Below are 26314 nucleotides of genomic sequence, written 5' to 3'. Positions count from 1 at the left end.
TTTAGTTTTTGCCTGGTAGCGGTGGCGTTCTAAGGATGGTAATGTCTGTCCGCCCAACCCTTTGGTCTCAAGATTTAGTTTAAAACTGTCTAGCTTTTAGTCATGGGATTTGCTGTTCACTCTGGTGACCCCATGGCCTTTACAATAGTGCAAAAACGTCCACTTTTCCACGCACCTTCCATGCAAGAGATCTAAAAATGGACTAGGCAGAATGAAACCTGGAACAGCACAATATCTAGGGGAGTATATAATATCTTGGGGAGTATATCATCTGTATTATCTCTATCTTGTCTATCTCACAGGCTATTGGTGGAGAAGATCTTTGCCCAGTACATGGTACCTCACAGTCTGGACACAGGGGAGAAGATGAAATGTCTCTACTACCTGTACGCCTGTCTGGACACAAATGCCGTCAAGTCAGTGCACCTGTACACTCATGCATCCACACAGACTGTCGAGTCAGTGCACCTGTACACTAATGCATCCACACAGACTGTCATGTCAGTGCACCTGTACACTCATGCATCCACACAGACTGTCATGTCAGTGCACCTGTACACTAATGCATCCACACAGACTGTCAAGTCAGTGCACCTGTACACGCATGCATCCACACAGACTGTCAAGTCAGTGCACCTGTACACTCATGCATCCACACAGACTGTCAAGTCAGTGCACCTGTACACGCATGCATCCACACAGACTGTCAAGTCAGTGCACCTGTACACTCATGCATCCACACAGACTGTCATGTCAGTGCACCTGTACACATGCATCCACACAGACGGTCATGTCAGTGCACCTGTACACGCATGCATCCACATTCCACACAAACACAGGCATCACAGAACCCTGTCAAGTAACACTGACCTACATGTTTGCACTAAAGACACACTGTCCCTATTGGGTTACACATTTGCTTAACAAGACTGGTGACGGAAATAAATACGGTGAAGTTTCTCCTCCGTTTTTTGTAATCTCTCGATTCTCAATTTACTTTCCTTTGTCTCTCTTTGTTGCGCTCGCGCTCTTCTCTCAGGGCTCTAAATGAGATGTGGAAATGTCAGAACATGCTTCGAGGTCTGGTCAGGGAGCTGCTGGACCTTCACAAGCTGCCAGTGGTCAGTCTCACGGACACACGCATGCACACCCATACAAACATACTTGACATAGTTTTTGTTTCCAAGACATTAATTATCTCCATAATCCTAAATCTCTCTCCCCTGGCAGTCTGAGCCCAACAGTACATCCATGTTTGGGAAGCTGATGACCATTGCCAGTGAGTTGAATAAGTGCATGTACAGTGCATGTTTATATCAAATACCATTTCCTTTATCAGGCAGTATAGTGTTTCTCTTGCTGCCCATCACACATTATTTAACCTTGACCTGTGTGTTTCCAGAGAACCTGCCAGATGCAGGAAAGGCCCAAGACTTCATGAAGAAGTTTAACCAGGTGCTGGGTGAGGATGAGAAACTCCGAATCCAGCTAGACATGCTCATCAGCCCAACCTGCTCCTGCAAGCAGGCTGAGATCTGTGTGGTGAGAGAACACGCATACATCACACCTCTTTTCCTCAAACACGCAGCAGATTTGAGCTGGAAACGCATTTAACAACTATGTATTTCTGATATAAACCTGCTGCTGAACTAATCGAACAAATCTATGGGGAAATGATTGAGAAACGGGTATGACACTTTCTGGAAAATAGGGACTATGGTTGTGCACAGAACACAGCCTATTGTATTACAGCATTGCTTATACATCATTGCCTATTATCATTTTAAAAACATTTAATTGAAAATTGCACACAGCATGTCGCAACGTGTTTTTTGTGATTGTAGATATTTTGTTCAACACTCTTGTATGATGAAGTAGGGCATTACAAAGTTGAAATATGGAGATATGAGTTTTCTTCCCGACAACAATATGTTACTTTAGACGGACATGCTGTTCGCTTGGCTACAAATGTTAAGAATGTTAGATACCATGTAGTTCACTTCACACAGATGTAAGGTTTGATGTTAACTAGTATCCTAGTACCTTTGTAGCGTGTACCCTATCATTTGTTGACTAATTATATTGTAAACTGAGAACATCAGAGCAGTTTTGTTGCATTTATTTGACCAATGAATTAGACGCCTGTCGCCACGCAACGACTTTGAAAAAAGGGGTCATTTTTAGATTTAGGGCATGTTGAAGGAATGAGTATATCAACTTAGATGTGAGTTTGCCCATGTGCGTGCGTGCGTGCGTGTGTGCGTGCGCAAGTGCACGCATGCGTGCACACACACACACACACACACACACACAGTCACACAAACATGTATACTGTGTGTATATATCGCGCTCACAATCTGAGGCGTAGTGATTGAAGTGTGTTTACTCCGTTCTGTCCACAGAGGGAGATCACCCGTAAGCTAACGTTCCCCAAGCAGCCCACCAACCCCTTCCTAGAGATGGTGAAGTTCCTGCTGGAGCGCATCGCCCCCGTCCACATCGACTCCGAGGCCATCAGGTCAGTAATGCTCTGAACGCAGCAGGTCTTCATCCTTAGTTTAAGGGTGCTTTCACACCAGGACTGTTTGGTTCGTTTAAAAAGGACCATGGTCCGCTTACCCCTTTGGTCCAACTGGTGTGGACGACTGGTCGTGCATTCGAACTCTGGGGCGGATCAAACAAGCGGAAAATGCCTAACTCGGTCCGTTTCCAAACGAACTATGGTCCGGTTCGTTGCGGTTGGCGAGACGACAATCACAACAAGCTTCTGTTGTAGTTTGGCAGTGAAGTAATTTTCCATAGAAATAGCATATTCTGTCAGTGGATCATTTGGCCTGTATGACCACGTAATTTGATTCGCTTTAAAAAGTCCTGTGTGAACGTTAAACAGACCAAAATCTAAATGCTACAATTTAAACATTTGGTCCCTGAACCGGACCTTCTAAGCGATCTTTGGATGTGAAACAGACACTTTATTTTAGCTTTTTTAAACAGACCCCAGTGCTATTTACTGAATACATTCTTGTAAAAACGTCGTCACGGTATGCTACACCAGCCAGCAGAACTCTCTACAGGTCACATCCAATATCTCTGTGGCGGAAAGCCTTGTGCTCTCCTCTCCCCCATGTCCCTGTGTGATTGTATAACAACACATTTACAACAGCATGCAGGCTTTTCTCATTCAGTGAGACACCTACTGGTGGCAGGATGCAACTACAGGTCTCAGACCAAATGCCAGTTTAACCCTTTCTGATCAGTGGAAAAACACCACACAAGGGGGCTAAACATCTGCTCTGGATTGACCGATCGAATGCATTGACCGTGTCAAAGCTGGTCAGCCTGACCGCTTGTTGTGTCATGCAAACACTAGACATCTGCGTTGGTGCTCAAACTCTTTACCTGCAAGTGATTTTCTTCCCTTTTTTTAACTAATGAATTAAAAGAGGAATGAGAATGAAAATAAGTGGTTCAATAGCTCTATATTCGCCATATAAAACATTGCTTCATGGTGTTTAACCCATTTAGACCTGACGTCGAAATTTCCCCAGAAGCAAAGATTTGAGTTAAAATGTTCACTCACTGTAATAATATATATTCAAAGATTTGAGGCACATTTTCACGATTTTTCAAAAATAGCAGACCGACAAGTGCCGCGCTATGAGCTTGTAGATCTGCTATTTTTCAATAGCTAAAGTATAACATAATGCTTTAAAACACCAAAAGGGGTTCCCGCCCAAAATGGGTTAACTGTTTATTCAGTAAAAGGGTTCTCCCCGTCTGTCCAGCTCTTTGGTAAACAGAAGAATTTTCAGGGAGAGAGAACTCATGCCGGAGGCAAGATAAACAAGTGAAATTGCAAGACATTAAACTAAATAAACGAGCAGACAAAATTGGGACAGTATAAAATTGAAGCTGATGAATAGGTTCTCTCTCCTGTTTGGATTACTATTTGTGACCCATCTGACAACGTATCTCTTGTCTTCACTAAAGAGCTGGAGAAGGGAGACCCCTGTTACTGAACGAACACTGTAGAAGTGATTACTATGGGAATATACTGTACGCTAGTGCTAAAAAATAAATATACAGTATATATATCACATCACTTATGGCTACATTTTTTTATTGTTCAATTATTTTTGTTTGTGTTCTCTCTCAGTGCCTTGGTAAAACTACTCAACAAGTCTATTGAAGGAACAGCTGACGATGACGAGGAGGGAGTCACCCCCGATACAGCCATCCGCGCGGGCCTGGAACTACTCAAGGTTAGAGAGTGAGGCAAGGCAATGAAGGTGGACAGAGCAAAGAAAGAACTACTCGCGGTTAGAGAGTGAGGCAAGGCAATGCAGGTGGACAGAGCAAAGAAAGAACTACTCGCGGTTAGAGAGTGAGGCATGGCAAGGTAGACAGAGCAATCAAGACATTGTTGCTTCCATGGATTAAAGTTCTCAGTCGCCACAACTGATTTCAATCATTTGGATTCCATAGACGCCAGCGTGTCTCCTGTGAAAGCATGCTGCACACCGGAAATTGCAGATCTACAAGATCACAAAACGTCGCAGCGCGGTGGGTTGTTAGCTTGTAGATTGGCTATTTTCGGTCATTAGTTATTTTAAGATGAAAGAGAGAAATTAAGGGCTGAGAACTCTACACAGAGTAAAAGTAAAACGCCAGTCAGCACCATCTTCATAATAGATAAATACACAAAAATACACAAACGGATAGAACGGAACTATTATTTTTATAATTATGAAAAATAAATATCATATTTTTTTCATGATGCCTGAGGCCAGGCCAGGCCAGGCCAGGCCAGGCCAGGCCAGGCCAGGCCAGGCCAGGCCAGGCCCGGCCCTACTGATTAGCATACATTTTAGGCCCGGCCCTAAAACATCGGGTCGGGCCTAGCGGACGTAGTCGGACCTGGTCGGCAGAGTTTGAGAACACTAATGGTTGCCCACCTCGGCCACCTGCCCCTGGCAGGTGAATAAAACCTTCGGGAAGGTGGAGTTTGCTTTCAGGTTGCCCGACCGGGCAAGTGGTCGTTTGAGAGAGGGTGCAACAGTCTATAAACACAACACAAGATATCAGTCTGCTTGACTGAGCGTGCTGTAATGTGCTGTTTTCACTGTTGCTACAATTACAAATATAAAATAACAAATGCGAATACGCTTCGCTGAGGCGCAGTTGTTGAAGGGAAAGGAGGAAATCAAGGGTAAACAAGGAAAAGCTGCATGACTGTCATGTTCCAGGGCTACCCCATGCTGAGCCCTTTCTCTGCCTCCTCCTCCAGGTCCTGTCGTTCACACACCCCACAGCGTTCCACTCGGCAGAGACGTACGAGTCTCTCCTCCAGTGTCTAAAGATGGAGGACGACAAGGTGGCGGAAGCGGCCATCCAGATCTTCAGAAACACGGGCCAGAAGATCGAAACGGAACTGCAACAGATCAGATCGTAAGAGACGGGACAGACACATGGGAGGGTTGTGGAACGAAGGAGGATACTGTAGTGCATTTTCTTTGCAGTTGATGTTTGCACTGGATCTACTTTGTTTAGGCACAAACTGGATCAGGTCATTGGACCAACTGTGGATTAATCACTTAAAGTAGCTATAAGTAATAACATATATGTTGGGGTTGTCCTCAGGACAGGACACTCACCTGGTCCTGTTGGGGTTGTCCACAGGACAGGACACTCACCTGGTCCTGTTGGGGTTGTCCTCAGGACAGGACACTCACCTGGTCCTGTTGGGGTTGTCCTCAGGACAGGACACTCACCTGGTCCCGTGTCTCTGTTGTCCTCAGGACAGGACACTCACCTGGTCCTGTTGGGGTTGTCCACAGGACAGGACACTCACCTGGTCCTGTTGGGGTTGTCCTCAGGACAGGACACTCACCTGGTCCTGTTGGGGTTGTCCTCAGGACAGGACACTCACCTGGTCCTGTGTGTCTCTGTGTGTTTATGCTTTTTCCCCTTCTTTTTTTTAAAGCATTCAGACAGCCAGCAATGGGTTTAACCCATTCAGGCCTGACGTCGAACGTTTTCTAAATCATGACCATTTTCTGAAAGATTTGAGGCACATTTTAACGATTTTTCAAAAAATAGCAGACCTACAAGTTCATGAGCTTGTAGATCTGCTATTTTTCAATAGCTAAATTATAACATAATGTATGTAACCATCAAAATGGGTTAATGCTCCCAAAAGAAATGTGGTCTCTGACATCTCTAGGGGCCGCAATCTGCCTTCAAAGATGAGGAACAATGCATGAATGTGACTGTCCACTTCCTGATTGGCTAGTAATTTGCCGGTGGAAAAGGTTTGGACCAAATGACAAAGCTTCTAGGAAAATCTTTGAACGCAGACTGCGGCCCTTAGAGGTGTCATAGAGACTAAACATTTTGGGAGCATTTAATTCATTGCTGGCTGTCTGACAAAATAATAATGATACTAATAAACCAGTCATTAAAATGTTGATATTATTACTTGTAGGTAGTTTAACCCTATATATTTAGTTGTTTAACCCTATATATTTAGTTCTGCAAGGATCTATAATAAGCCTATCTCACAGAATGTCCCCGCCCCCCTAAATACGCCCCCTTTCGGGGTTAGTGGTGATAGCGTGACGTCACTCCATAGACGCTACATGTTAACAGAGGTAATTTAAGAAGTCTACAACTTTTGTTTTCTCAAGGTAAGGTTTGTTCTATCTGTTCGACGTGATTTACCATCTTGTTTGCTTCATAATAATATTGGTCTGTCACATTTTTACATTAGAAAATGTACTTAGATTCTCCAGAGAAAAAAACGTGTAAATGCTCATGTTAAAGACACCACTATTTACCGGAAGTGGGCGTGGAAAGCGGGCTGTGAGATAGGCCTATTGGTCCCCTCCTTTTTATCTCTTTGCACCAAATGTCGTCATGTGATTAAAATACATTTCAACACTGTCCCCTCTGATCTGTCCCCTCTGTGCTCATTAGGACACTCATTCCCGTCCTGCATCAGAAAGCCAAGCGTGGCACCCCCCACCAGGCCAAGCAGGCCGTGCACTGCATACACGCCATCTTCAACAACAAGGAAGTGCAATTGGCACAGATCTTTGAGGTGGGTCACGTCCTCTGCTTTTGCCCTGCCTGCATTTGCACTTCAAAATAGATGATCTTCTAGTTCAGTGGTTTCAAACTTTCAACCCTTTTCATATCGAGGCCCAATTATTTATTCGTCATTTGAGCCACGGACCAAAATTTGATGAGATTAAGCCTCTCGGACCCAAAACTAAAGAATATTTTGTTGCCATTGGATAAGATTTTGTCCACAATTCCATGCTGTATTGATTACATTCTCTAATTGTGTAGACTTCTTGTAAATTATCTGATGCAGATGTGAACAATAAGGTAACTCCTGAGAGCGTAAAATGTAACCAACATTTGCTTTCATTTTACGCTCTCAAGAGTTAAAGATCTATAAGGGTCCATTTGGTTACCAACTCTCCATCATTTAGCTGGGGACCACCTGGAACCTGCTCAAGGCCCACTGGTTGAAAACCAGTGGTCTATTTGGTTATGTTCCATTCTACACATTTGTCATCTTTTGTCCCATTTCCCTCCCGCAGCCTCTGTCTCGTAGTTTGAACGCAGATGTCCCAGAGCAGCTGATAACTCCTCTGGTGTCCCTGGGCCACATATCCATGCTGGCCCCAGATCAGTTTGCCTCGCCCATGAAGTCCATTGTGGCCAACTTCATTGTCAAGGACTTGCTCATGAATGACAGAGTATGGAACAAAACGGTGTAGTCGCGCGCGCGCGCGCGCGCGCGCGCGCGCGCGCACACACACACACACACACACACACACACACACACACACACACACACACACACACACACACACACACACACACACACACACACACACACACACTGAAGTATTGTATACCCCATTATACTTATTCAAGGGGTGATTATACTCAGCATTTCTCATTTATAATACATAAAGATAAAGACATGGTTTTTCTTAACCACCAATATTTTAGACATTTTTAAGGATGTCAAAAATAACTGATCTACGAGCTTGCAAGTTTTCATTTTTTATCCATATGGTTTCAGTATTTACTTGTACATGTAATAAGTAAGTAGGTCCGAAGGACCCCTGGGGAGTCTCCGGGCCTCATGGTGAGGCCATGGATTAAAGTTCTCAGTCGCCACGACTGATTTCAGTCATTTGGATTCCATAGAAGTCAGCATGTCTTGAGTCCTGGTGTCCTGCACCAAAACTATGGTTATTAGTTATTTCAGTCTTCCACAAAACCCTAATGATCTCAGATATTTCATTAACGCCTCAATCTGCAATTTCTTCAACTGGTTAGCCGTATGGCTACCAAAACATCATAATTTTACATATTGTGTTAAGTGTGTAGGACACACGGTGCTAGTGTGTGGTGGCTCCTTTCACGTTTCACAAATTACACATTAGGACTTGGCCTAGCAACATTTCTCAGTCTTGATATTTAATTTTGTTTTCATCCGTGTGTTGAGGCCCAGAGACCCCCGGGTGTCATATATGACGGGACAGTGTTAATACTTTTGTTTTCATCCATGTGTTGAGGCCCAGAGACCCCCGGGTGTCATATATGACGGGACAGTGTTAATACTTTTGTTTTCATCCATGTGTTGAGGCCCAGAGACCCCCGGGTGTCATATATGACGGGACAGTGTTAATACTTTTGTTTTCATCCATGTGTTGAGGCCCAGAGACCCCCGGGTGTCATATATGACGGGACAGTGTTAATACTTTTGTTTTCATCCGTGTGTTGAGGCCCAGAGACCCCCGGGTGTCATATATATATATATGACGGGACAGTGTTAATACTGTTTTCATCCGTGTGTTGAGGCCCAGAGACCCCCGGGTGTCATATATGACGGGACAGTGTTAATACTTTTGTTTTCATCCGTGTGTTGAGGCCCAGAGACCCCCGGGTGTCATATATGACGGGACAGTGTTAATAATTTTGTTTTCATCCGTGTGTTGAGGCCCAGAGACCCCCGGGTGTCATATATGACGGGACAGTGTTAATACTTTTGTTTTCATCCGTGTGTTGAGGCCCAGAGACCCCCGGGTGTCATATATATGACGGGACAGTGTTAATACTGTTTTCATCCGTGTGTTGAGGCCCAGAGACCCCCGGGTGTTTCCATCCGTGTGTTGAGGCCCAGAGACCCCCGGGTGTCATATATATGACGGGACAGTGTTAATACTTTCTAATGCAATCTGTCCTGAACCTTTTGTTTTTTTCAAGTCAATGGGGAACAAGAATGGGAAGTTGTGGACATCCGATGAGGAGGTCTCGCCTGAGGTTCTAGCGAAGGTAAGTCCCTAAGCACATGCTACTTCTGTCACATTTTACTTAATTCATGCGAGAGTTAAGGATGCTGTATCCGAACATGGATCAAGAACAATCCTGTGTTGATGACATGATTGTGGCTTGAACCTTTGTTCTAAAAACGCAAACCCATGTGTGAAAGAGAGTGCTGTTACTTCAAAACTGCTCTCAAAGGGCACCTACGGACGGCTGCAATTCGAAACTGGCCCCTGTAAAATCTGAATCCCCCCCAACCACCCACCCCTTTTTTCCCCCTCACTGTATGTGTTTCTTTTCCCTTTTTACCTCCTTTATCCTGTTCTGTTCTTTGGCTATATAGAAGTGTCTATTTGTACGTCTTTGAATGTTTTGATGAATTGAACAAGGTGGACCCTCTTGTAAACAAGTGTAATGCTTTATTGGGTCGTCCACTCACAGTTAACAGTCTTTGTATTGAGTTTGTGCTTGAAATGTACTGTAATTCTGCAAACAATCAATCAAAAGATTTCCTCTATAATCCCATTTGAATGTTGATGCTTTATTATTTTTTACATTAAAATATATTTGACTATAAAAACAAATAGCCTCTCCATCCACCAGGGCTGTTGATGGCCACAGGTCGACGTTGTAGCGACAGCAGAAACAATGTTATATAGATTAACTTTCATGTTGTACTAATTATGAAAGTTTCTTAAACTTAACTTAATCTTCCTTCCTCTTCCTCCAGGTGCAGGCCATCAAGCTGCTGGTGCGCTGGTTACTAGGGATGAAGAACAACCAGTCCAAGTCGGCCAACTCCACCCTGCGACTGCTCTCTGCCATGCTGGTCAGTGAGGGAGACCTCACGGAGCAGAAGAAGATCAGGTAATTCTAGGGTTAGCCTCAGTACCCAGGCTTTATTCGGCTCAAGGTTACTTTATTTACTTAAATTTGTCTTGGCCACAAGGGCCCGCACTGCAGCATACATAAATACAATAGAGGTACACAGTGACTCGTACAACATCTAAGTAACACACGCCAAAATACCTAGTGCAAAAGAGAGAGCAACCCTAGTACCACCTCAACCTTCTACCCCTACCCTGTCTGCCCTCTGCAAAGACTCTGTTAAGGAGTGTGATTGACAGAGGGACAAAGGAATGCTTGTACCTATTATATTTGCACGCATTAGAAATGCCTTCTAAATCAGTACATCTGTGCGTATATATGCCTTTGGACCTCCCAGCTTCCCAGAAGAGAAGACTCTTTCAATATTTTTAAAAACAAATGGCAGATGTACAAGCTTGTGGCACTGAGCAATGATTAATTAGTCTCTCCTTCTTTACAGTAAGTCAGACATGTCTCGTCTGAGGTTGGCTGCAGGTGGCGCCATCATGAAGCTGGCCCAGGAGCCCTGCTACCATGAAATCATCACACCTGAGCAGTTCCAGCTCTGTGGCCTGGTCATCAATGTCAGTCCTCACTCTCTCTCTCTCTCTCTGTGTGTGTATGTGTGTAACTGTATGCATAAAGGGATAATTTATACCCATAATCATGCAGTTGTCTACGAACGTGAGTTTGTACAGTGGTTCCCAACCTTTTTAGCTCAGGACCCAAAAGAGAGCCTGGCACCCAAGCGTGCAATGCACCGCGCTTGTAGATCGGCTATTTTCACTTCTACGTACTTAAACATTTGTTTTCTGATTTATAAAATATATTTGATTGAAAATCTTTTGAAAAATCATTGCATTTTATTTATTTTTAATTCATGAAAAATGTTGCATTCTTGGGGATTCTTTTCTTCTTTTGAATGTTTTGACATTTACTCGTGGCCCATGAAAATGTTTCCGCGGCCCACAAATGGGTCCCGACCCACTGTTTGTGAACCAGTGATCTAATTGTGTCAGCCTTTTCCCTGCCTCCTCCTTCTCCTCTGCCCTGCCGTGCAGGATGAGTGCTACCAGGTGCGTCAGATCTATGCCCAGAAGTTGCACTTGGCGCTGGTGAAGCTGATGCTGCCCCTGGAGTATCTGGCCGTGTTTGCACTGTGTGCCAAGGACCCCGTCAAGGAGCGACGCGCTCACGCCCGACAGTGCCTGCTCAAAAACATCACCGTCCGCCGCGAGTTCATCAAACAAAACCAACTGCCTCAGGGTGAGTGAGTCCAGGGTTGCTTGGACCGAATCTTTTTTTTATTTTTTATTATTACATTCACCGTTGGTCACCATCATTATCCCATTAAAACAGTTTGACGGCCGCTAATTGCGTAATACGACATTCCCGCTATTTGTTTAATGCGTTTAATTCGCTGTATTTTAATAATTAAAAAGAAACTCCGGCTTTGCCGCGGACCTGGAGATGAGAGCTTCATGTTATGATGACGAAACCGGAAATCGACCCATGGGCTGGGCTGCTAGGGCTTCTGGGAAATTGAGTCCAATGCAAGTGAACGGGGTACACCGCCTCATGGAGGAGGGTCTTATGCACCCGTCTTGTGGCGTACCAAGATGGCGTGTGGTGCGATAGTAAAAAACAAACGGAGGAACCTATTTTCGCCGGATTTTCGCCGATCAAAAGCCCAAATACTTCAGCGTATGATCTAAAGGTAATAAAACAATCTCGGCAGCGTAGAATATTTGATTAAAATGCGGGTAACGCGTAGTATGCCCTCAAAGTGTTAAGACCTGAGAACAGATTCTACAAAATGTCTTCCAAATCATGACAGTTTTCTGATAAACCCTGTTTCTATGTCAGTGGTTCTCAAACTATTTCATGTCAAGGACCCCCAAAATTATATGTAATTGGCTGCCAAACTCCATCTGAAAAGATGTTGTTCCAGGGACCCCCAGAAGCAAAGATATGAGTTAAAAACGTTTGCTGTGAAATGATAATATATTAAAAGATTCGCACACGTTTTAACGATTGTTCAAAAATAGCGGATCGAGTGCCGCGCTATGATCTTGTAGATCTGCTATTTTTCAACAGCTAAACTTGAAAATAATGGTTAAAGTGGTTAAAAGCTAGGACACAGATGCGTCCTCGGGTCTAAATGGGTTTTGGGAACACGGCTAGCATTCGTATTATGTCAGTGGTTGATGAGAGCTTATAATATAAGTAAAAAGACATATCATGAACTTTATTACTTATGGCTTTTTTGTTTTTACAGAAAAGATGTTGTCGCTTCTTCCCGAGTATGTGGTTCCCTTCATGATTCACCTGCTGGCCCACGATCCAGATTTCACCAAACCGCAGGAGTATGACCAGTTAAAAGACATCAAAGAGTGAGTCATATGTGTCATCTGGCATGTTTAAAGTTAAAGGACGGACCACTTGTCCACTTCACCACTTTTCAACCTATCTTCATATAATTGGTCCTCACTAATGATCATGATAAAATAGCAAAAAAATAAATCTACTCTGTGGGCAGTTCAGAAACCCGTCCACATCAAATCCAAGCTAATAGAAACTGCAGGCTTTCTGTTCCTTAAAAGTTGCAATGCGAAAATGGAAGCCATTGTTCTCACGATAATACAAATCTAAATGTATGTAAAAAGAAAAAAAACAAAAAAATATATCTTCCTAACGATGACACTGGTGGACGGGTTTCTGAACTGCCCACAGCCCTCCCATGAGACACAGACCAGAGTAGAAAATAATTAATAATAATAAAGGATTGCATTTTATAGCGGTTTTCTATGCACTACGTGCTTACTCAAAGCGCTCACTGTATGTATGTTCACTATTTTATCATGAACATTCGTGAGGACTAAGTCATGAACAGACGGACGCTTTCACTTATACTGTCCAACAAACCGTTGAACTGATAACTTTTCTGGCACAGTTTCTCAGTACCGAGTTTAATTTGTCCAACAGGTGCCTGTGGTTCATGCTGGAGGTTCTGATGACCAAGAATGAGAACAACAGCCACGCCTTCCTGAGGAAAATGGTGGAGAACATCAAACAGACCAAGGACGCACAGTGTCCGGAAGACGTAAAGGCCAATGAGGTAACGTTAGCCGAGTTAACGGAATACCAGTGGTGGAAAAAGTACTCAAAGTTCTTACTTAACCCATTTAGACCTACCATCGATTCTACAAATATCTTCTAAATCCACAGTTTTCTGAAAAACCTATGTATTTATGTCAGTGGTTCTCAACTTTTTTCATGTCAAGGACGCCCAGATTTATATATATTTGGCTGCTGACCCCCATCTGAAAATATGTTATTCCAGGAACCCCTCATCAGAAGCAAAGATTTGAGTTAAAAACGTTCGCTGTGAAAGAATATATATTCAAAGATTTGTGCCACATTTTCACGATTTTTCAAAAGTAGCAGACCTACAAGCTCTCTGAGCTTGTAGGTCTGTAGGTCCTACAAGCTCTCTGAGCTCTCTGAGCGCACACAGGTACAGTGCCTTGTAACACAAATTCTGAGCCTCTCTCTGTTTCTCAATTTCATTATATTTTGTACTGCCGTGTAATTTTCCATGGTTACAGAAGCTGTATATTGTGTGTGATGTCGCCCTCTTCGTCATCGTCAACAAGAGCACAGCATGCTTCCTGGATCCTCCCAAAGAACCCATCCTACCAGACAAGTTCTACATTGCGCAGGACAAGGTGATATCTTTGTTTATGTATTCACATATAGTTTAGTTTTAGTTTGTTTTGACAATAATCTTTCTAATTCACTTATTATGACATGCCCAGAAATGGGAACGCTGCGGTTCAAGTTGTTAATGTGGTTTTAGTGACTTGTGCTCATCACCAATTTCTTCTGCTCGACAGGACTTCAAAAATGATAAAGACTATCTTTCTGCAGAAACCAGACAAGTGCTCCTCACTGGCAAGGTAAGTACATAGTACATAATGGGCTTAATTTGTAGATTTGATCATACTCTGTTGCAAACGTTTCCACAAATAATTGGCATTAGCAAGTATTAACCACTTTCTTTGACCAATACCAATAGACCAATAAACCAAAGACAGTCCTGGTTGTTGTAAATGCACCCCCACTACTGCTTTGTTCTCACCCTAACGTTACGGCCATCTCCACAGCCTAAGCCCTCTCCAGTTCTGGCAGCAGTGAACAAGCCTCTGACCGTACCAGGGAGGAGGGTCTACGTCAAGCCCACTACGGGCTCAGACACAGCCAGCAACGCCAGCACAAACTCCCAGCCGAGCTCTCCAGCCCTCAACAAGAACAGGTAGACAGAAAGCCCCCCCCCCCCCCCCCCCCCCCCCCCCCCACTGAACTCCCATTCTCCTGTGTGGGTTGTTGATGCACGTGTGCACACATTTGTGAGGAAAATGTTGTGCATTTTCTTTTTGTGACTTTTCTCCATTCTCCCATAGCAACAGTAATGTGGTAACGGAGTCGTCGGAGAGCGGAGCACGGGAAAACGAGGAGAACCCGATCATCAAGAATAATGACAACAACGCAAAGGTAAATAAAACCTAGACAGGATCTACACAGGGTCTAAGAAAGGCAAAGCAATAATATGTACTTGAAGGTTAAGAAAAGAGAAAAGGAACCGAATATGTATTCAACATCAATTGGCCTTGACCATTAAAAATGTGTTTTGTAAGTAACCCTCTGTGTTCAAAAGATGTAGTGGGGCTATTCCATACACTAAAGGTAGCATGTGTGGACAATGTCTTTTTTTTTCTTCTATCGCCCATTTCATTGTGACATACACTGCTCATGGATCTTCATCAAGCGTTTCCTCTTGCTCTCTCAGGAGGAGGTAGGCCGGAATGCGACCACCCCTGACGTTACGACGGAGGCGTCGCCAGTCAAGCGGCGCGGGCGTCCCCCCAGGGGGTCTGCGCCCGCAGGGCCCCCCGTGGTCGGGGCCGACAAGGAGGCAGGGGCGGTGGTGACGGGGGGCGGGGGGGCTGGCAGAGGGAGGAAGAGGGCGGCTGACCCCGCTTCCGACAGCTCGGCGGACTCCATCAACATCAAGATGTCAAAACAGCAGCAGCAGAAGGACGAAGGCACGAAGAGACAGATCGACTTACAGAGGTGAGCCGGTCGATGGAACGGGGGTGTAAAGGGACTGAGTACATTTACTTAAGTGCTGTACTTAACACTTTCTTTTCCCAGGAATATTCAGAATAAAGGTGCTAGAGTGCCCAACAGATGAGGCAGATTTTACTCTGAAAAGCCCCGCCTTCCGTTATCCCCCAAAACAGGGAGACATAATCTTCCATTATTATGTCACATCTAAACTCTCTATAGAAGCGTTTATATTCCAACCGAGATGCTAGGTTAAGTCAGAAATGAAGACGGAACATTGCCGTTTTGGTCAAAACCATGGAGAGCGCCTTAGATTTAGAGTTCTGAGCCATTCACTTCCTTGTTTACGACCGACTAAAGGCCTATTCATAGTCTGGATTTTCGGTGGCGAGTTGACCACCGAACTACAACATTACGTCACGAGCCGCGGTGAAGAGCAAACCACCGCCCCAGCCCTTCTCTCTGTTTTTACTCACCACCGCTCAACGTTATTTCAGCTCCGGTGGTCAGCTCACCACCGGAGCGGTGGTCACCTCACCACCGAAAATCCAGACTATGAATAGGCCTTTAGTCGGCCGTAAACAAGGAAGTGAATGGCAGTGCGCATGCGTGAAACAGAAGGAGATCGCTGAAGAAGGAATGGCAACAAAAAAAAAAGGTATTGAGGTATTGATTATGAGTATTTCCAATACTTTCACTTCTACTCTACTACATCTTGGAGGAAAATATTGTACTTTTACTCCACTACAATTATTTGAAAACTTTTGTTATTTGTAGATTTGTAGATCAGACCTAAATACATTTCGGCCATTTGAAAATAGCTGATCTACAAGCTCACAATGCATCGCGATGCGACGCATTTTGAGCTGAATGTAGACCCTGTAATTTTCAAAAGAGTTTTATACATTTTGAAAACTTTAAATGGAATTTTTTGCCTAATGAGTACTTTCTACTTTTGGTACTTTAAAGGACCACTTCACCACTTTTCAACCTATCTTCATATAGTAGTCACTCACTAATAAACATGATAAAATGGCTACCATTTTTTTCTACTCGGTCTGTGTCTCATAGGAGGACTGTGGGCAGTTCAGAAACCCGTCCACCAGTGACATCATCGATGGGGAATCCAAGCTATTAGAAACTGCAGGCTTTCTAGTACTGAAAGTTGCAATGCGAAAATGGAAGCCATCGTTCTCATGATAATAAAAATCTAAACATTTTTGTAAAAGAATATTGTTTAAAAAGAATCTGCCTAACGATGATGTCACTGGTGGACGGGTTTCTGAACTGCACACAGTCCTGCTATGAGAAGCAGAAAAAATGGTGCCATTTTATCATGTTTATTAGTGAGGACCAATTATATGAAGATGGGTTGAAAAGTGGTGAAGTGGTCCTTTAAGCACATTTTGATATGATACTTTTATACTTTTACTCAAGTATATTTTGAATTCCGGACTTTTACTTGTAATTTCTACATTGCAATATTGATACTTTTACTTAAGTAGAAAATGTGAGTACTTTTCCCGCCGCTGGAATAAAGGCACCCGGGGCAACAGAGTTTAGGAAGACGAATTTGGTTACTGTGATGAAAAGAGAGGAACGAGTTTTAAGACTTCGAACTTTTGGGCAAATTCTAACTTGATACAGAATTCTGTCATCTGTTAGCATTTAGCTTGACTGAACTGTACATATTGCATGCAAGGTTTGGGGGGTATAAATGAGAAGGAGCACTTCACCCAGTTTCAACCTTGTCTTTGTGTAAAAGTTGTTTGGAATCTGCCACCAATGATGTTATTGATGGGCAGGTTTCTGTGTACAAGGACATGGTACTGTATTATCATAATGAGCAATTATATTTACAGTTTACAATTCCTAGAGCGACTTACAGGTCAACATAAGAACATGGATGAAGTTCTCATTAAGGAACCAAATGGAAATCCAAACAATGGCAAACCACAGTAGAACACTGAATAAGCTGCGCATCCTCCTTCACTTGATAGCTCTGTTTTTTCTCCAGGTCTTTGCCCCTGAGCAGAGAACAGGATCAAGTGAAAGACAGGGAGAGTGGAGAAGAGACGTGGACAAATGTAGGAATTGCCTTCCTCCTGGACAGTGAGGATGATGCTGACAGAGAGCTGGAGATTAGCCCAGAGAGTTCTCTCTGGTAGAGGACAGAGAGAGATACCCCTCAAACGGGGACAGAGAAACAATGTGTGCAGCAAAGTTGACACCAGTGTTAGGGGCAGCGCCCTCTGGCAGGCAGCAAGAGACCAACGGGGGAGACATGACAGGGATACTAACAGTGAGTTGGTGTTGTCTGAATTTTTGCTATTTGCTAACATTTTGTCCAAAATGTCAGCAAATAGCAAAACATCTGATTGCCAATACTGGCCCAAACAAGGTTTGCTAGGGGATTCACATTTTCTCTGACTTAACTACCCTGAGCGTCAGTGGTCTTCTAAGGTTGGTTATGTGAAAGTTGCACTGGCCCTAATTGGCCCTGATATGGAAAAGGGACTTTTAGGTGGGTTTCCCCTGAGTATTCATCCAAAAGAGAGACAATGGAGACATCAGGATGGCGCACTCTGGTCCTATCCTGGTGTTCTCTCTCTCCTTTGCCAGCAACAAGTGTTTGATTTCATCATCATTGTCTGATGTCCACTCAGTTGCACTGGGTGCGTTGCTACATTTGCTAGGTTTTAAATGGCCTCTCGTGCATGAGAGGTGTGTTTTTGCCATTGCTGAAAATAAGAATAATCCTTGTATCTATGAATGCATCATTCGCAAATGGCTTCCCTTTTTTATTTCCCGATTTTGTCTGTGTCCAGCACACATTTGAGTCATGCTTTGTATGTAACGTCACCTGTGGAAAAATGGTCTGACTGAATAGATTTTGTGGCAAGTCTGTACCCCATTAGTCAGGAATTGGCAGATGCAATAAGGCACGCCAAAATGTGATCTGAAGACATTTGGGAGTTTGGACAGAAATGTTCCCCTTCCAGGTATAGGAACGAAATAAGAATCTTATTTAACATGTAGCCTAAAGGAAATTTCAAATTAACGTTTTGGCTCAAACAGTTTAAGATTGTGTTTTCGTATTTTTTTTTGTTTGTTTTTTTTATTCCTTGAACCCATTCAGAGGCCTGCTCATTAAGTTTACCCGTTTCCAAATTAGAATATTCTTATAATTTTCTGTAGTATCTTGTATTTTCTTGATATTAGTTGTAATTATTTTTCTTTCAGGTAAAGAGAAGACCACTGAGGGCCAGATCAAGACTGTAGAGAACATACCAGAATCCCTCATGCTCCCCCACCCCCCCCCCCCTTCCTTAGCCCATACACATGCTTTCTGACTCTAAAGCTCTTCTGGACACGTGATCGTGATGGACCTTTCGTACCCATACATATACAGCACACACACACACACACACTGATACTAGAAGGTTTTAAACACCTCGTAGTTATGAATGGAAGCTCATTGTATGTAGATCTTAATCTCAAAAACATGTTATTTTTTTCCTTTTGTGTTTGTTGCTCTTTGCTTCTTTTGTGGAGCTGTTTTTAAAAGAAGAAAAAAAGGATGGACATTTTACAAACGTTTTAATCTGGTTATGATTGTTGCTTATTAAATTCCCTGGGAAAATCTTATGTCTCCTGGTGTCTTCCTCATGTCTTTTTTTTTTTTACTAAGCAATGTTTAAATTTCATTTTTGCTAACATGTTGAGTGTTTTGCTAATTATAAACTTAGATGGCAACTTCCAGTTAAACATTTTAGATCTTGGAATACAAAAATAGCTAAAGATTGGTTCACTATCAAGTTCAAGGGAATGAAAATGTCCAAGTAAAACCCTGTTCCTCTTGATAGTTGATATTTTGTTAAACTTAGTAATGTTGTTAAATGTCATGGACAGGGACAAAGTGAATGGCTTTATTGACTCGTTTATTATAGACAATTTAATGGAAATCTTGATTAAAAGAAGCCTAAGACAATATCCTAAGCTCCTTTCACTTAATTTATACTGGGAAGAGGATATTGAATAGAACTGTGGATTTCACACATGTCTATTGTCTTTCACAATTATTTATATTTTTAAGTACAGTATTACTGTTTTGTAAGGTATAACATGCCCTTGGTGTCAGTAATATTTTGCGTAGTTAAAATGGGTTCACAGCATTTTATCATTTAATTATTTTTCAGAAAATAAATGCTTTTTACATTTTCTTGTAGTGCATTTGTTTTTGTCCCAGCATGTTGTAAAGAAGACTTGACTTGGTCCAACCAAGAGAGACAGAATGCAAATTGTTGGTTTTCTAGATTTTTTTAATCAAAGAAACATGACACTGTCACAATAAATAACCATGCTTTGTACTGTTGATGCTTGCGTCCAGAGGGGGAAAAAATGGAAAATAAATTCCCAATCCTAACAGAATCCCAGATGCAACAACCCCATTTTTCCCCACGTCATCGTGCAATATTGAACATTGTGATAACATCCATCAGTAAGACAGGGTAAGTGTCTTTGTTTGTCTGGTTTTCTTACAAAATATAAATCCGGCCTTCAATGGTGCACTCTAGTAATAATCAGAATGCTCTTATTGATAAAGAGCCTTCACTATTTACAAAAGAAGCACATGTGCCTACACCACGTATTTGGATCTAGTCTGATGCACTTCACTGTTGGGTGGTCAGCTTCTGCTCTCCATCTCCTAGTCGTACTACATGCTACTGGGTTGGTAGGGGTAGTGCAAGGAGGGCAAGCAAAAGGGGGGTATGTGTGTGTCTTCGAAGGAGGCAGTGTGAGGATGCATGGATACCCCACTAATCTATGCTAAGCAGTCCATTTCTTGTGATTTTTGCTCACGGTACCTCAGTAAAAGAAAAGAAAGTCTTGCAAATATTTTGCAGGCCTGCCATCTGATATTAAATAACAGAGGAATTCCAGCCTCCATATACCATCCATAAGACTTGAGTTTAGCACAAGCTTGACCATCTCACGCGGTGACAAATGAGGGCATTGCCGACTACACCATGGACATGGTCCAAGTTTTGATTGCCTCCAGCTGGATTGTGTGACCAAGTCAGAGCAGAGAAAAGACAGATCTCATACTGATCTCTTGAAAGGTTAATATATCTCCTTCAATTATTATATTAGGATCTTTAAGATGGTGAGATGCTTTTAAATCTGTGGCAAAAAGCAAGTTGTGCCTATGGTTAGAGGTGATCTGTACAAAAAAAAACCTACTCAGCTCTTCTAATGCAACATCCAGCATGTTTTTGCACAGTTTGATCAATTACTGATTCTAGGTAAATCTATTCATGATGGGATTTCTCAGAAACATACTGAGGTAAAATAAACAGCAAAGCTTGGATTTTCACAAAACTATACCACACTGGATGTGCCTAGTGGTTAGTTTTGTAGCCATCAAGGTGGCTGCTATACAGTAGAACTGGATAAGCTTTTAGCACTATTATAGTTCACTCCAAAGGAGGATGCCAGTAGTTAGATAACTATGTAACTTGGCCAGGAAAGCCTATTAGAAGGCAACATACTATAACGTGCAAAGAAGCACAGACACAATAAAAGGTTAGGGGTACAGCGGAGAAGGTGGTATGTCTTTACTTTAGAAAGGACCTAGCAGCCTGAGCAGGTTGTTCTGTAACCCCCTTGCAATACAATCAGGACCAGTATATTGGCTGTGCCACTCACAACAGTCTCGGCCACTCAAATGTACTTGGAATAAAATGGAAATCATTTTAGAAAACAAGGTAGACATTAGGTATAGCAAGGTAGGACTTATGGACCACAAAAGGATAAAAAGATATTTCCATGTATTTGTCAACTAGGTATAGTTTATATTTAAAATAATTTGTTTTACAATGTCATGTAAGAAAGAAAAGTATATCCCAATTTATTTTCAAATTTACACACTTATATATCTATTTACAGATAACTTTCTTCCTGCTGTGCAGGTGTTAAGAGAATGCATGTATGTTTGTATGCCATTGTCTGCTTCTATAGATTAGACCCTAAAATCCATATCCAAAACTTTGCAGGTGTTGGACTTCTCTAACATTAAGGAAATCCCACACACCACTCTTTCACCACAACAGCATCTATTTAGCCCAATCAAGGCTTTAGTCAGGGTATTAAATGTCCATCAAAAGAATACTCTGACAAACGTCCAACTGGGATGAAATAACAGAATAACTGACAATGTACAGGAAGTGCAGTTTGAGGGGTTTCCCTTTTGTTTTAGGATGATTCTACAGATTAAAATTTTAACCAGGTGGTGGCAGTTATTCCTTGCAGTAACAGGAAATCGTTTTAGAATTAAACTTCAGAATCAATCTTGTGCCAAGTTGCCCCCCCCCCACCCCCCCAAAAAAGCGGTTCATAAAAGGAGTCATGTTTAGGTTTGTCTGATTTCTTTTTGGGCGGGACATGATTATGTTAGTGGAAATTCAAAGTGGAAGAAAATACATAATTCAAATGGAGAAGAGTAATGAATGGCGAGAGACAGTAGGCAGCAAGGTGGTGTGCATATTGGCGATTGTGACAAGTTTATAGCATACAAACTTGTAACAACACTCCCCCCCCCCCCCTCCCCTCTCAAAAAAAAAAGGAGAAAAAAAAGAAAAAGGCTCAGTTTGATGGATGTGGTTGGCGGGAGTTTCAATGTAATGGAAGGCAATGGTGAAATGGCAACCGGGAGAAGTGGGTGTTGGGGATCATCAAGCCTGGCTGAGACTCAGTTGCTGAGGAGCAGCTCTGTTGCCGTTTCCACATCCCAAGATTTTGAAGACAAGGCTGCTATTACTGCATTCTGGAAGGAAGGAAAGAAATTACTTGTGTGTGATCAAACGCTATGTCAAACAGTGACCTTCCCCACTACTACATACAAAGTTGTTTTAACTTGAGGTAATGACCTGAAGGAGGGAGAAGGGATGGCATTCCTCTTGTTAACATAAAATATGTAATGCACCCATTCTCTATACCTGTATATTTTCATTGAAACATCAGAGAAAGAGATGGTTTATATTCACACCATGCCCCTTTCAAAATCAGGTGTATTGGCATTTAGTATTTTGAAATAAGACTCAAGTCCTTCAACAAGGTTGCCTTGAAACTAAACCCATTAAGCTATGCTGTCCCATACCATGCTTCATTCAATATTAATTTAGCCTGAGAAACAAAGTGATACTGACCTTATCAAAGCCCATAGCACAGAGTTTGTCTATTTTACGCGTGTAGTCGGGACTGGAAACAGGAGCGCCTGCGTACACGTGGGACCACAGTCGTGCCGTCTGTTTGAACATCTCTGGGTTCTGCTTATACTGTGGGTGGGAGCAGAGAGATAAATTACATCCTAAAGAAGGCATATCTCCATGTTGGTGTATAAATAGCATACATAACGTGTTGGTATTAGATGTGTGCAGCCTGTATTATTAATTTGATTTACTCTATGGGACTCAAAGTACCAACAAATATTAGTTTCTTCATAAACCAAATTGAGAAAGATTGCATTCAACCTGTTGTGGGCAAATCTTAGCTAAAAATAATTACTTGTATCTACCCTTCCAGTGCAACAATCAGTTCTGCATGTTTATTTGATATGCTTCCAAAATAACTCGGATTGTTTTCAGTTAAAAAGCTCAAAAGTCAAGGTCACAATCAAGGTCATGCTCAAAATACAGAACAGGTGGGTGTATTTTAATGACACTTGGTGTGGGGTACAGGCTTTAGTTCCGACATACTATTGGTCCGACTGTCATTAGACCGACACCATACCCAAAACCCTAACCGCAAGCATGTCGCAACGCAGGTCAGACCAGCGCAATGTTGGGAGCGACGGGTCATTTCCACATGTCGGACCTTTGGTGTGTTGGATCTGCGTGTGCATCCCATTCACTTTTGGGTCAAAAAGATCGAGGGCAGATGCCTGGTGGACAAACCATTTGTTCTCTTACCTAGTTTTAACTTGACCTTTTTTTGTTTAGCCGAGCTGGATTCCATGATATTGATTGTTGCCATGCTTTTAACCCTGTACCACTGAGAATGTAAAGTGCTTTATAAATAAAATGCATTATTATTACTATCATTATGCTCCTAGTGAGCGTTAGGACTCAGGTTCGACCCCTGTCTTGCATCTCTCAAGCATACAAAAAATCAAGGGCACAATAAAAAGACAGTCTACCTCATCCTTAACTATTATATGACCCGTCAACTATCAACTAAGCAAAACAAAATGACGTGCTTTAGCTTGCAACTTTAACAATCTTGCCAAACCTGTTTGCTTCTGAACAGGGATAGAAGGTATGTTTGAAATGGAGAACCTGAGCATTATTCTTATCCAATACCAAATAAGAAATTGTTCAAAACATTGTTCCTTACCTGGTTTGCTACTACTGCATCCTGTGGGTCATCTGGCTCAGCGGCAGCAAGGAGAGCTTGTAGAGATAACAGCACTGTCCTCAGGGTCATAGCAGCCGCCCTGGACACAACAGGAGGGGGACAGGGGTGGACAGAAATAGAGTGGGTATGATTAAACGATTGGCGGAAAGAACAGAAAAGCAAGTTAGAGATGCTGGCAGCGAGTGTAAAATGTATTAATTTGAAGTGCTGCCAAGTGTATTATATATTAAGCACACTGGAACGATGTTTGATGTTGGTCACTAAATGCAGGCATTGTTTACCTACCACTGGTCTTTTAAAATGTCCAGACAAATTGCTCCTGTCACAGAGCTGATGTTTGGATGCCATATCTTAGTTATGAATCGCACCTAAGAGAGAGAAAGATGCGAGATTGAGAAAAATAATAGGAATAGTATGTGTGCGAGAGAGTGTGTGTAGCTTCATGTATAGAACGTTTACATCATTTCTGCAGAGAAAGTGGGTGGGTGATACTGGAATACATACCTTTGGTGGGTTAAATGGATACGTTTCTGGGATTTTTATTTCAAGCTGATACCTTCCACCTTAGGAAGGAAAGACATGAAACACAATCACACTGATCATGATGATAATGATGAGGAACCAGTAAAAATAAACTTGATTGGCTAGCATGACATTTTAATGGGTACACACAGCACTGCTAATTGCACAAAAAAGACATGGGTACGTTACCTTCATATGGTGTGTCTGGTGGACCTGCTATTTCCCCTCTCAGCTCTGTGAAGTTCTCATCCACTAAATCTACTTTAATTTGGTTTTTACTTGTCTGTCAGGGAAAACAAAAAAATGTGATTAGGACAATAACATTGGTAGGGAATAGGTTTCAGGTGGTCACGGTAATGGATCACAAGAATCTATTGTATATAAAATCACAGATTCTGACATAAGACTGTTAGTTACTGACAGGTTAATAACGATGACAAATTGACAAGTCATAGAAATACCATGGAGTTTCTGTCTAAAGCTAGTTAGCAACACAGCTAAACCAAATTGTTAACTTCGGACCATTTCATGTGTAACAACTGTCTGCAAGGTGACATAATACAAGCTTCGCCTTAGCTTGGACAAATCCATTTAACTTGGGACACGTGACCGACCACTAATTAATGTCAAGTTAATGTGGACAAGTTTGTTAGTTAAGTTAGCCTGAGAGAGCGAAAGAGAAAGCCGTCACTGCATGGCTAATGTTAGCCGAGACATAGCTGTCAAAACGCTGCTAAAACAAGCTTGTTGAGCGTTGATCACGTCTTCTAACATAGCATTATGAACATGTCTTAATGACTCATAAAGAGTGTCACAGATGCCATCAGCAAGCAATGGTGTTTGTTAGGACGGAGTAATGAAACGGGAGGCCTGTAAATCCTCGGGGTTTCCTACGTGAACACCCGCTGCCACCTGACAGATATTCATCTGATCATAATACCTTTCAGTCGTAAACATGTCATGGGTTTTTTCCGAGCGTATCGCTCGGAAAAAACACAACATGTTTACGACTGAAATGGCGTTTTCAGCGAATGATCATTGTTTTGTTTTTTTTGCCATATCGTTATCTTGTTATGATGATGAAGTGGTTGTCAGCTAGCTAGGTTAACGCTAGCCAACCTCAATATCATGACACTAATCGTCATTAATTTATACTTCGTCGTATACATACGACACCTTTCTCATTTGAAAACAACTAAGTGTTTTTGTAGTCGTGCGACTAAAGTATATAAATACCGCCGTATCGGTTTTAGATCACTAACAAACAAGCTCAACAACTCCCAATTTATCCCAGGCCTCACTTCCCTTCCTCCCCATCACAATCCACAACACACACAAGCTAAAGCTAACGTTAGCCCAAAGTAAAATAGCAGTGAGAGCCGCAACAAAATGACATGAGACAGGACTATTTCATTTGACCACATTAAAACCCACTTCAACACAACAACACATCGTTCGTTTACAGGGTGTAAAAACCGTTTCGCCAAGTGGCGTCCACACCTCTTCGCTTTTAAGAACTTCCTTGAACTCCCGTTTGATCCTCTGGACCGCGATGTTAGCCATGGTTCTGACTGTTCCTCTCCTGTCCTAGGCTGTCCTGTCTGTCTGTGTCTGTCTGTGTGGAGCTGCGCCCAGATCAGACCAGCTTCTCCCCCGGTGTGTTTGTGGCTCCTGGTCGTGGCTCGCTGCTGCTTTTCTCCACGATGGAGGATCTCGATCTTCTTCTTCCTACGTTTCACTTTCCAGCTAAATGATAATAATAATGATTAAAAACACGGCACCCCTTCAACAAACTAAATTAGACGGCAAGAGGCGGCATTGGGTTGTGTATATGAATGTGGCCCGCGTCACTCAGTCTCTAGAAATATTATCCACATTCCACACACACACAGTCAGTCAGTGATTCAATGGTAGCTAATCGTGGAGACGCTGGAATGTTCATTATAGTGGACAATGATGTGAACTGGATTTGTGTGTTTTTCGGGATATTTCTCATTTTCTCCTCTGAGAGGTGAGGCACAAATAGACACAAATA

At 42.5% G+C, this 26314-nt stretch overlaps 2 protein-coding genes across 6 annotated transcripts in view; one reads left to right on the top strand and one right to left on the bottom strand.

Moving 5' to 3' along the window:
• The window catches only part of pds5a (PDS5 cohesin associated factor A), a gene marked incomplete at its 3' end in the record, with an annotated part of 42086 nt that extends 23099 nt beyond the window's left edge, over positions 1–18987 (top strand). For 3 of the 4 annotated variants that reach the window (XM_079499002.1, XM_079499003.1, XM_079499004.1), the window contains exons 13-33: positions 303–416; positions 1040–1121; positions 1231–1279; positions 1403–1542; positions 2403–2518; positions 4157–4262; positions 5288–5448; positions 6976–7099; positions 7608–7766; positions 9289–9357; positions 10079–10215; positions 10676–10799; positions 11277–11481; positions 12494–12608; positions 13201–13333; positions 13824–13943; positions 14112–14174; positions 14382–14530; positions 14679–14769; positions 15065–15348; positions 18586–18987. In XM_079499002.1, the coding sequence (XP_079355128.1) occupies positions 303–416; positions 1040–1121; positions 1231–1279; positions 1403–1542; positions 2403–2518; positions 4157–4262; positions 5288–5448; positions 6976–7099; positions 7608–7766; positions 9289–9357; positions 10079–10215; positions 10676–10799; positions 11277–11481; positions 12494–12608; positions 13201–13333; positions 13824–13943; positions 14112–14174; positions 14382–14530; positions 14679–14769; positions 15065–15348; positions 18586–18589 (2545 nt within the window). Of the gene's footprint in view, positions 1–302; positions 417–1039; positions 1122–1230; positions 1280–1402; positions 1543–2402; positions 2519–4156; positions 4263–5287; positions 5449–6975; positions 7100–7607; positions 7767–9288; positions 9358–10078; positions 10216–10675; positions 10800–11276; positions 11482–12493; positions 12609–13200; positions 13334–13823; positions 13944–14111; positions 14175–14381; positions 14531–14678; positions 14770–15064; positions 15353–18585 lie in introns of those variants that run through there. The other variant, XM_079499005.1, reaches the window with a different exon arrangement.
• Positions 18988–20625: 1638 nt separating this feature from the next.
• ube2kb (ubiquitin-conjugating enzyme E2Kb) lies at positions 20626–26214 on the bottom strand. 2 transcript variants are annotated; one of them, XR_013789822.1, is made up of 8 exons: positions 25780–26214; positions 24469–24562; positions 24262–24320; positions 24043–24125; positions 23737–23836; positions 22551–22679; positions 22272–22340; positions 20626–22168 (listed from the first exon to the last, which is right to left on the bottom strand). XR_013789822.1 is itself a non-coding variant. In XM_079499018.1 (7 exons), exons 1-7 carry the CDS (start codon positions 25840–25842, stop codon positions 22094–22096), a joined length of 603 nt encoding a protein of 200 aa, XP_079355144.1. In that variant the 5' UTR covers positions 25843–26213; the 3' UTR covers positions 20626–22093. The 2 variants fall into 2 exon arrangements, 1 of the variants encoding a protein (XP_079355144.1); XM_079499018.1 differs by lacking the exon at positions 22272–22340 and having other exon boundaries at positions 25780–26213.
• Positions 26215–26314: the final 100 nt, after the last annotated feature.

This window comes from Electrona antarctica, assembly GCF_951216825.1.
Source record: "Electrona antarctica genome assembly, chromosome: 4".
Classification (NCBI taxonomy): Eukaryota; Metazoa; Chordata; class Actinopteri; order Myctophiformes; family Myctophidae; genus Electrona; species Electrona antarctica.
Note: the sequence above shows the minus strand (reverse complement) of the source record. Positions and strands in the feature narration are given on the sequence as shown.